Source organism: Tamandua tetradactyla, chromosome 14, assembly GCF_023851605.1.
Source record: "Tamandua tetradactyla isolate mTamTet1 chromosome 14, mTamTet1.pri, whole genome shotgun sequence".
In the NCBI taxonomy this organism is placed as follows: Eukaryota; Metazoa; Chordata; class Mammalia; order Pilosa; family Myrmecophagidae; genus Tamandua; species Tamandua tetradactyla.
In genome coordinates, this window is record NC_135340.1 from 89,308,987 (window position 1) to 89,320,163 (window position 11,177).

Consider the following 11,177-nt stretch of genomic DNA (forward strand, 5'->3'; position numbering starts at 1 on the left):
AGGCGGGGGGCGGAGCGCGGCCGACTGAGCGCTTCCCCGCGGTGTGAGGGGTCGAGTGGACAGCGGGGCTGCGGGGTCGCGCTGCTGGATCCCGGCGGCTCTTCGGTGGCCGGGGTGGCTCCGGGCTGCTGTGCCTGACGGCTGGCGGCGGGGCGCGGCGCGGTGAGGCGCGGGGGCCAGAGGGCGTTTTTCCCGGGCTTGGCGGCGCTCGGCCCGGGGCGGAGCTGCGACAGGGGTGGCGGTGCAGAGGTGCAGAGGTCGCGATGGCGCGGACCGGACGGGTGAGCGTGGCGCAGCCCTGCGGGGACGCGGCGCCGTCTCCCTCGGCCGGGGCGGCGGGCGCGGTCTGCTCTCTGCGCGGGGCTCGCCGCGGGCCGGCCCCAGCTCCCGGAGCCGTACTCCGCGCGGCCTTGCGCACTGGCCGGGCCTCCCGGATGGGCTTCCGGGCTCCGAGCGCCGCTGCCCCCTCTCCGCGCGGGCCCATTGTGAGGTCAGAGCCGGCCGGCCCGTCCTGGGGCCCGGGCCGAGACGCCCGGAGAGGCCGCTGCGGCCAGTAGCTGCCGCCTCCGCCGCCGGCCCCTTCACCGGCTTCCCCTTTCAGACCTAGCGGGGCGGGGTGAGAGGGATGCAGCTTGGGGCCCAGCTCCGGTCCCTCACCCCGTAGAGGGCTGATCTTACACCTCGCCACCTCACCTACGGGAAGCCAAGGCCGCAACCAGCTTAGATCTTTCCTGGGTAAAGTTCGGAGGGGGAAGGGTGAGGAGGGAGGCAGGAACGCAGGCTGCCCTTCGTGGGCGTCGGGAAGGCCTGCGTGGTTCCGACGCCCACACGGAATTGGTTTCAATCGATTATTCTTCAGTGAGCCGTTCGGTAGAAACCCGAGGATACACACAAAAGGGGTTAAGCCATTTTGGACCCTAATGGGAGGCGAGCGAATTCATCGGAGCCGAGTCACGTTTCTGCGGGGTGTTTTTTGTTGTGTTGTTTTCTGTTTGTTTAGGAGGGGCGCGTAGTAGAGCCTGGGGAAGTCCTGATCCGCCAGAGCCCAAGGTTGAGCCTTCACTCTTCCTTTCCCCACGGGATTTTCTTTCTGCTGGGAAGATAGGGTGCGGTTGGATTTGAAAAACCGGGTAGCTTTGGAGAAGTGCATAAAGGGACGGAAAGGAATGTGGAAACGGGCACATTTAGGGTGTTTGAGAATTTCTGGTACTTGTTTCCAGTGGCTCCGTTCCTCTTGGTTAAAGTTACTTTTTCTGGAAATTGATTAGTGTTTGGAAGGCTAGTAAAGCTAGTTTTACTCCCCCATTCTTTATGTTCCGCAGAGATGCCCTGCTGGTGTCCAAAAAATAGCTTCCTAACTTAAGACCTAAAATATTTGTGTTATTTCCAAGCTAATAGTTAGCCCTCACGTCATTCTTTTTTTATTGACAAACCAAAACAACATACAAATACGAACATTCTTAACATACAAACATTCCATATATAGTGTACAATCAATGGCTCACGATATCGTCACACAGTAGTGAATTCATCACCATGATCGTTTTTTAGAACATTTACATCATTCCAGAAAAAGAAATAAAAAGAAAAAATTCATACATACTATACCTCTTACCCCTCCCTCTCATTGACCACTAGTATTTCCATCTACCCAATATATTTTAACCTTTGTTTCCCCTGTTTTTTTCTGTACCCCTTACTGCTACTCCCTTTCATTGATCGCTAGTATTTCAATCTACTCAACTTATTTTAACATTTGTTCCCCATTATTTATTTATTTTTAATTCATATTTTTAACTCATCTGTCCATACCGTAGATAAAAAGAGCATCAGACACAAGGTTTTCACAATCACACAGTCACATTGTGAAAGCTGTATCATTATACGATCATCCTTAAGAAACGTGGCTACTGGAACACAGCTCTACAGTTTCAGGCACTTCCCTCTGGCCTCTCTAATACACATTAAACTAAAAAGGGCCTCTTGACTCTGAAATCTGTCAGCCACTGACACTTTATTTTGTCTTACTTCTCTCTTCCCCCTTTCAGTCCAGAAGGATTTCTCAGTCCCTTGGTGCTGAGTCCCAGCCCATTCTAGGATTTCTGTGCCACACTGCTGGGAAGGTCCACACCCCTGGGAGTCATGTCCCATGTAGAGAGGGGGGAGATGCCATACTTCTCTAGGAGAGCATATGCTGTTCTCTTCCAGCTGAAGAAACTTGAAGCTGACAGAATTCCAGCTCATGCTCTAACTACAGTGATGCTGTTTATGATCTCTGCCATGTGTAGGTTATTTTCAGGAGAAAGAGTTGATGTGTCACCCTTCTTTCTGTACTTGAGTATGTCTGTCTTTGGGATTACAATAATGATAAGCCCTTTTATTCTAAGTATATTTTTAAGTGAAAATTTTAGACTTAATATATGATTGCCATTCTGCAGAGACTTTGTGCTGTAATAAGTTATCATTCTTGTCATCTTTTAGTGCTTGTGAAACTGAAAGCAACAAAAGTATGGATATGGGAAATCAACACCCTTCTATTAGTAGGCTTCAGGAAATCCAAAAGGAAGTGAAAAGTATAGAACAGCAAGTAATTGGCTTCAGTGGTGTGTCAGATGACAAGAATTACAAGAAACTAGAGCGAATTCTAACAAAACAGCTTTTTGAAATAGACTCTGTAGATACCGAAGGAAAAGGAGATATTCAGCAAGCTAGAAAGAGGGCGGCACAGGAGACTGAGCGTCTTCTTAAAGAATTGGAGCAGAATGCAAACCACCCACATCGGGTGGAAATACAGAATATTTTTAAGGAAGCCCAGTCCTTGGTGAAAGAAAAGATTGTGCCATTCTATAGCGGAGGCAACTGTGTAACTGATGAATTCGAAGAAGGCATCCAGGATATCATTTTGAGACTGACACACGTTAAAACTGGAGGAAAGATCTCATTGCGGAAAGCGAGGTATCACACTTTAACCAAAATCTGTGCTGTGCAAGAGATCATTGAAGACTGCATGAAGAAGCAGCCTTCCTTGCCACTTTCAGAAGATGTACATCCGTCAGTTGCCAAAATTAACTCTGTGATGTGTGACGTGAACAAGGCTAGAGGCACTCTGATTGCACTTCTGATGGGCGTGAACAGCAACGAGACCTGCAGGCACTTATCCTGTGTGCTCTCGGGGTTGATTGCCGATCTGGATGCTTTAGATGTGTGCGGGCGTACAGAAATCAGGAATTATCGAAGGGAAGTAGTAGAAGATATCAACAAATTATTGAAATATTTGGATTTAGAGGAGGAAGCAGACACTACATATGCTTTTGACCTGGGTCAGAATCATTCCATTTTAAAAATTGAAAAGGTCCTCAAGAGAATGAGAGAAATAAAAAATGAACTTCTTCAAGCACAGAATCCTTCTGAATTGTATCTGAGCTGCAAAATGGAACTGCAGGGTTTGATTGGACAGTTGGACGAGGTAAGTCTTGAAAAAAACCCTTGCATCCGAGAAGCCAGGAGAAGAGCTGTGATTGAAGTGCAAACTCTGATAACTTATATCGACTTGAAGGAAGCCCTTGAGAAGAGAAAGTTATTTGTTTCTGAGGAGCACCCATCACACAAAGCAGTCTGGGACGTCCTTGGAAACTTGTCAGAGATCCAAGAGGAAGTTCTTTCGTTTGGTGGAAATCGGACCGATAAGAATTATATTCGATTGGAAGAACTGCTCACGAAGCAGCTGCTGGCCCTGGATGCTGTTGATCCACAAGGAGAGGAGAAGTGCAAGGCTGCCAGGAAGCAGGCTGTGAAGCTCGCGCAGAACATTCTCAGCTATCTCGACCTGAAATCCGATGAATGGGAGTACTAAAATGCCAGACATCTCACTTCTGATATCGCTTGTTTTGCACTTTATATACACTGCTATGTATTTATAGAGAGCTTTCAGTTCATTGAGCCTAAATATGATTTATACGTGCATTTCTCAACCTCAGTATTTATGATTCAAGCAAATTATATTCAGTATCTTTGCTGCTGTTGATGTTGCAAAACAAATATTATAGCACATTAACTTTGCCATTTTGGTCCTTATCTGTATGATATGGTATGGCTTGATTTTGGTTTTGGGCTGTTTTTCTTCTCATCAAAATCTGGAATAGAGGCAACTTTTGTAATCAACTTTTAAAATGGGTGGTTACAAACATTAAAATGCAGATATTTCAGAATATTCAAAAAAGTATAATCTTAAACAATGCTAAAAAAATTGTGAGAAAAGCGAACATTTTTCATTAGATATAGTAAGGTCCAAGCACAAAAGCAGTACAATGCGTATGTTAATATGCTGAGTAAAGCAGAAGGATCTGTGTTTTGTTTAGAAATCCTGATGTGGTCTCACCCAATTAATAGGGTGGAGTTATTTTATTTGTTCATTGGATGGTTTTGATTGAAGTTCTATTCTTTGTTAAATGTTTTGTTGTTGTTGTTTGAAAAGTGTCTGTCCCTCCTGCACCATACTCTGCATTTAGAGGGGGGATGGGGATATCTTATTTTTGTGTGTGTGATATAGGAAAATTATGAAAATAGTAAAAAACAAAAACGATGAGATTGAATTGAAAAGATAAAGCATCAGCTATTAAATGCCTTCAAGTTGTTTAGTTTGTAAACTAATTTTTCTAATTTTTCCTTTCTGGTTAGTACAGATTTGAATATTTAAGTAAAGTTAATGAACCTTTAAAAAAAAAAAAAAAAAGGAAGCCAGTTGTTAGATGATGAAAACTGGAAACTAGTTCCCAAAGGGGTATTAAATAAAAACTACGCAGAAACGCTTGAGCGTAACATGTAAATGGTTTTCTATTACTCAGGGCTCGGTATTGGATGTGCTTGATAAACATGCCCAGTGCTATTTTACAACGTGTTACAGCAGAAGCTGTCAGTAACCCTGCAGAGGCATGTCCTCAGCACTTGTCAGAAGAAGTTAGCTACCACAACCAGCATCTGTAACATCCACTCTGGAACTAAGTAGCAAAGCTGCTCTGAGTCAGAGGTTTACTCCAGATGCCTGCTGAACTACTTAGGTCACATTTTGGTGTGGAAGCTTCTTTATTGTCTATATGAGCCATGAAAATGTATCAGTGTGTGAAATGTTTTTCATCTGCCAAAGGGGAATATAGATTTCTGTAAATACTTTGTGAGGATCCGGTTTCATGCTTGCCTAAGAATGCAAATGAAAGAATCGCCCAAAGTTCTGAAGTGCCTTTATAACATCTTGGTCCCGTTATTATAACTGATTAACAGGCTGCCCTTTCCACAATCACCTTTCACAGGTTATCTGATTGTATTAGAGCATATCTTTTGAACTCCAATCTCTCATTCCTTCTGAGAGACTCACAGTAATTTGGAACTTCGTGTAGGGAAGTTGTCATTTTAAACACCTAAAATAGATAAGGGAATAGCCCTAAAAACCTAAATGATAGTAAAGCATAGCCCGAAACGAATCCTCACTTCCTCTTAGTATTTCCCCATAATTAAAAGTCCTTGAAATGTTTCCTACCAGAAATGTTTTAGAATCACTGGAGAGTTGGGCCAAAGGGGAAGTGTGGGGCAGTGAGATGGTATCCCTGTAGGTCCTGAGTGTTCTAATTTTGGCCACGGTAGTTTTAGGATTGCTTTTCTGCATTCTAATTTAGAGTGCTGTAAGTATCTTGAGAAGCTTTTAAGTTAAAGCAGTGTCTTAATTATACTGCTTGGAAATCAGGGTTATAGTTCATTTTGGATGCATCCTTCGTCAGGTCATACCATTTAATTTTCAATTTCACACTTGCAGGTTGAATGTCAACATCTTTAAAAAGTATCCATTTCACCTATAGTTCTTTTCAAACAATTTTTTAAATAGCTTTTATAGAGATGCCTGCTTTTCCTAAGCTTCAAGCATTGTGCATGAGGATAGGATACTGAGGTCTGCCACAACCAATTTGAAATTTTTGCATGGGTTGTTTTGGAAACCTAAACCATCAGATTGGCCAGCAGTGACTGTGGAGGCATGATTTTTATCCTGTTTTCAATGTGTTCATGTTGCTTGTAGCCAGTCTGCTCACATAATGAGCCCCTGTAACACCAGATTTGGCTGTTCTCCTCGTTGGGAGCTCTTTGTGTTGACACAAGCTGCTGCATGTAATTTTTAAATTGAGGTCTTCACATTGTACTGTGTTTTATGATCTTACATGAAGAAACTCTGTATTGCAAGTAAAACCTACCCCAAAAAAGTATGGCCTTGGGTCTGCATTAAACAGCACAATCCATGTTCATACAAAAATGGCTGGGAACGTTTGCTTTTTTTACCTTACATTGTCAGCATTCCTTTCAGGTGATTCTTTATCCAAGTAGCTTAAAGTCAGTTGACTGTAATGAAGTAGTTACTAAAATAAATGTAATGAATATGTCTACTAAGTACAACTTAATGCTTTATTTTGCTAAAACGCCTTGGTATGTATTTGATATAATTGCAATTTAGTATATTTGAGTGCTAAAACCCATTTTTCTCATTTTACTTTGCTGATTTTTATGTTTTTTGAGGCTCTAAATTTAACCTGTACATGCAGTTTTTTTTTTTTTTTTTTTTTTTTTTAGAGAGAGGGAGGAAGGGAAGGAAAGACAGAGAGAAGGAAGGAAGGATGGAAGGAAGGAAGAAAGGGAAACATCTTTAAACATTTTCTTGTTTTATTGTATTTTGTTTGTTTTGCTTGTTTTTTACATGGGCTGGGGCCGGGAATCGAACCGAGGTCCTCCGGCATGGCAGGCAAGCACTTTGCCCGCTGAGCCACCGCGGCCCGCCCCATGCAGTTTTTTTTCATCAAAGTTTTCAGCTACTAACTTGTCAAATATTTTTTCTTAATAATAACTTGAGAAACATTTGCTGTTGATGTATAATACAAGTGTGTTTTTCCAGTGCATTCGTTCCTGTCCCTCTGTTAACCGTATGACTATTGTATTAGTATATCTTAAATAATCTAATAATATTTTCAGATGTACATATTAGTGTACCCTTAATTATTAATGAATTTTTTTAAATCTCTTAGCTTATCTTGGCAGTGGAGAATGGAAGAGTCTGAGGTGTGGGTTCTGTTCTAATTTGGGCGCATATCCGTGTGCTTTATTACCTCCTGAATAATAATATCAGAGTTGGGTAAGAAAAGATGTACTGCCGGGGTGGGCCAGGGCCCAGGAGAAGGTGGGTTCCCTAGTTTAAGATGATGTGGCAGTGACTGCCTTTGATCTGGCCAGGGCCCCATCTCAGATGAAGGAGGAACTGTTCCCAGGCAGCTGCAGGGGTGGGGGCCACATGCCCAGGCCCTGGGGAGGTCCGGCCTCCACATCCACTCCTCAGATGCCCACAGTCTTGCCAGGAAGAAGGGAGGAAAATCTCAGCCAAGGGGTTTTGGAAAGATTCCCTCCCTGAAGAGAAGTTACTGGTATACTGTTGAAGCTTTTTTCTATTTCTAGCCTTTTCCTACAAATGCTGTCTTCTCTCTACCTTCTTGTATCTTCAGGTGGCCCATAGAGAGAAGCAATGCAGGGAAGGCAAATGTATGATAGACCCAGAAGCGAAAAGAAACACGTTGCACACGTTTGATAGAAATGCTCTGGGGGATATTTGAAAGTTGTACTGAACACGAGCCTTGCTCTCTCATAGGCTTCTTCTTAGGGACCTGAGGAAAGTGTGGAGCTGTCTGCATTGTGCTGTGGCTTGGAGGAGTTGCGGTACAGTCAGGGAGAGACCCGGTGCTCAGGCCAGCAAAGTTCAGGGCAGGGGTGTCTGTCACCCTTCATGCCTGCTTGGGGATGGGAGCCTGGGGTCAGGGCTCCTGTCCAGAGGCTGAGGGGTGATGCCCTGGCCAGTGGTCCTTCAGGGGTGCAGAGCATTAGCTGGTGTGGCAGACCGGACCACAGAACCACATTGTACACTGGGCTTGGGTCACTTCTGGTGAGAATGTGTCTTTTGGCCACCTTACGTTTCCTGCACTGGAATTCAAACGTTTCAGTTTTTGGAGCTGTGATGTATTAAATCAAGCCCTGTGCAAAATGCTTTATTTGCATTTTTACTTCTCTAAACCATGCCGAGGCAGGTTATATGATGGTCTCTGTTTTATAGGTAGTTCTGAGACTAGGGTGATCGCTGACCTGGAGTTTCCTGGCTAATTGGGGAGGGAGAACAGCACAGGACCATCTGTCCTCACTGCGCACAATTTCCGCCTGGAGAGACGGGGGTGGCGGGGTGGGGAGAGTGGACTGTGCTTTGGGCCTGCCCAGAGATGGATTTAATTGAAATGGGGTGTAGCCCAGCCTCAGGGTTGATAAAAGCTCCCATGTTTGGGAACCACTGGCAAAGTGCTTGGGACAGTACTTGGGGGCACTGGACCCCAGGCTTCTTAGGTTCAAATCTCAGCTCTTCCGGTCTTAAAGCTGTTCTCTGGGCTGCACTCTAGGCTGCAGTTTCTTCTGAAAAGTAGGGATCCTTAGCCCGGAGGGTTGGAAGATTCAGTTAATATGTAAAGCGTTCAGCTTCATTACCCGCCAGAGGCATTGCACCAGGATAGCATGTGTATACCTTTTAGGCACACTGTCTTGGATCCAAGGATCTGTCGAGTCCAGTTTAAGGGACATTGACTTAAACCAAAGTGGTATTTCTCAAAATGGCTCTCAATTGTGAATTATAACTGCAGAAAGTTCACTTTCTAGCAACATCAAAATGAAATTAAGATATTTCTCCCCCTGTTAGTTTATAGATCTTTCCAGAATTGCCAGCGATCCGGGACCCCAAGTTTCAGAAGGACTGTGAATGCCTAGTACTTCCTCTCATCTCGTCTTTGCTGTGGTTACAGTGAACAGCTGATTTTCAGTTTGTATAATAATCTTTTACGTTCTTGAGCCATTTCCTTGTAGCTGCCTGTTTTCCAGAGGGGTGTCCTGGTTTCACCTTCTGTCTCCTGTTCCCACTGACAGCTCATCACAGCCCCCCAGGGGTCTTGGGGGCCTGTGGGTGGAGCTGGGTAATGTGAGTGCTGAAGAAAAGGGGAAGTTGCCAGGAGGTTTGGTGGGGAGGGTGCTGCTGTGCTCTGCGTGTTTGGATTCTGCTGCTTTCATCCGGGAGTAGCGTCCCCCGGGGCCAGAGGGGAGAGTGTCCCCAGCTCTGCCCACATCTGTGGACAGCACTGCTTCACAAGGGCTTCTTTGTCCCACTGCAGGTCTTTCCAGGCCACCTTGGTGGCCTCAGGCCCTGGCAGCAGTGGACACTCGGTACCTCGGGTGAGCTGTTCTTTAGAAACCTGCCCTGGGCTCCTGACACGTCGCAGGCATTCAAGAAATGCCTGCAGAGTAAATGAATGGAAAGTCTCCGAACCTTAGGTCACTTTATAAAGTGTTTTAAAACCAGTTACCTCCTTGTTCCTCAGAAGACAAAACTTTTACTCTGCCCTGGCTAAGGCCAGGCCATCACCAGGGCTGTCAGGAGCTCTCCTGTCACCCGTCAGAGAGCCCCTTGCCTGGCAGGCTGCCACCACCTGCCTCCCACCAGCACTTGGCCAGCAGCATCCAGCTGGGGGCATCTGGGGAGGGCCGTAAACCAGCATGGAGGCAGCTCCCCTCAGCCCTAGGGCCTGCTGACTCTGAAGTGCTCTGCTTGGAACTTGTGGCACCGCTCTTGGATGACAGCACTTGATACTGTGACCTGTCCCATACCTGAGACGACCACCACTTGTTGAAAAATGGCCACGGAGACGGCTCGTTGGCCTGACCAACGGGGATGTATTGTCCCGCAGTTCCAGAGGCTGCAAGTCCAATGCCAAGTCTCAGCAGGCAATGCTCTCCGAGTCCGTGGCTTCCCCAGGGCCACCTCAGCTCGCCTATCACATGGCACCCGACTCCTCTGGCTTCTGCTTTCTGTGTCCAAGTTTACCACCTTATAGGCCCAGTGGTTCCTGGTGGCCTCTCCACACCTTAACCGTTCCCAGATGGGGTCACAGCTGCAGGCATGCCGACTAAATCCTGAACATGTCTTTTGGTGGTGGTGGGGGGGGCCATGATTCAAAACCCCCAACAGCCAGTTACTCTGAGTTCTTATAAGGATGTGAAACATTCCAAACTTTTTTAATCTGATTCATTTATTTTTATTAGAGACGTTACAGGTTTAGAGAACAATCAAGTATAAAGTACAGGGTTCTCACATAGCACCTATTATTAATACCTGGCATTGGTGTGGTGCGCTGGTTACAACTGATGCAAGCATATTTTAATAGCCCCTAGTGATGGCAGCCTGTGCTTTAACTCGGGCTTCACTGGGTAGTGCAGTTCTGCAGATCCACAGACTGTTTCAAAGTGACTAAAAATTCACTCAGACTTTTGATGGGAGCATCCAGAAGGAAACCCCACTTTGGGGGAAGGGGGAGGAATGCAGAGGATTGAGGGGGAACAGTTAGATCTCGGGGAGAAGTTATTCATGCCTTTACCTGCTGAGGGTGCAGGGCAACCATAAACAGTGCAGACTGGGGCTTGTGCTGCCCCAGGACCTCCTGGATTTCTGAGGGTCCCAGGGAAGTGGGGAGGCTGAGCAGGCAAAGAGGGCTTCCCGATGGGTTTGCATGGGGTTAGAAGGAGGTCGGGTCAGGGCCCCAGCACAGGTTTCAGGTATGCACCTGAGGAGTGGGGGTGGGGGTTCTGCTCCAGTGAGCGAACAGGGTGCCGGCCAGGCCACCCCTCCGTCCCGCCACAGTGGGAGCCATCTGCTGTGGCACTTGGTCCCCAGTGGCCTGCTCACGGCATGCTCTGGGCTGCCCCGCTCTCCTGTGGACATCTGTGCTGGCACCCCTTCCTCCACCCTCCGTGTTGCTCAGCACTGTTCCGGGGGCCTCTGCCCACCAAACACCAGGAGTAGTGGTCTGGTACCTCCCCTCCAGGCAGCTGCAACTGCCTCCTATCCATTGTCAGGAGACCCGCCGCTGCCGGGAGCCCCCAGGAGCCCGTGTTGACAGCTCCCCTGTAGATGGGACAGCCAGCCAACTCCTCCAGAAACTTCCTGGGGGCAGGAGGCAGAGACAGAGCAGCAGGGGTGGCAGGAGGCAAATGGCCTGCCTGCCAGGGGCTGGGAGAGCCCATCCTGCTGCATGGCCCCTCCTGGGCCACTGTCACCTGGGACCCTCAGT

The 11,177-nt window shown here is 46.8% G+C and overlaps 1 protein-coding gene across 4 annotated transcripts; it reads left to right on the forward strand.

The window, feature by feature from the left end:
- Positions 1-160: 160 nt before the first annotated feature.
- BAG5 (BAG cochaperone 5) lies at positions 161-9,411 on the forward strand. Of its 4 annotated transcripts, XR_013162472.1 has the most exons (3): positions 487-735; positions 8,759-8,878; positions 9,225-9,411. XR_013162472.1 is itself a non-coding variant. In XM_077128441.1 (2 exons), the coding sequence occupies exon 2, from the start codon at positions 2,510-2,512 to the stop codon at positions 3,851-3,853; it is 1,344 nt and encodes a 447-aa protein (XP_076984556.1). In that variant the 5' UTR covers positions 161-281; positions 2,482-2,509; the 3' UTR covers positions 3,854-4,563. The 4 variants fall into 4 exon arrangements, 2 of the variants coding, with proteins under 2 accessions (XP_076984556.1, XP_076984555.1); XM_077128441.1 differs by lacking the exons at positions 487-735; positions 8,759-8,878; positions 9,225-9,411 and adding exons at positions 161-281; positions 2,482-4,563; XR_013162473.1 differs by lacking the exon at positions 9,225-9,411 and having other exon boundaries at positions 416-735; positions 8,759-9,218.
- Positions 9,412-11,177: the final 1,766 nt, after the last annotated feature.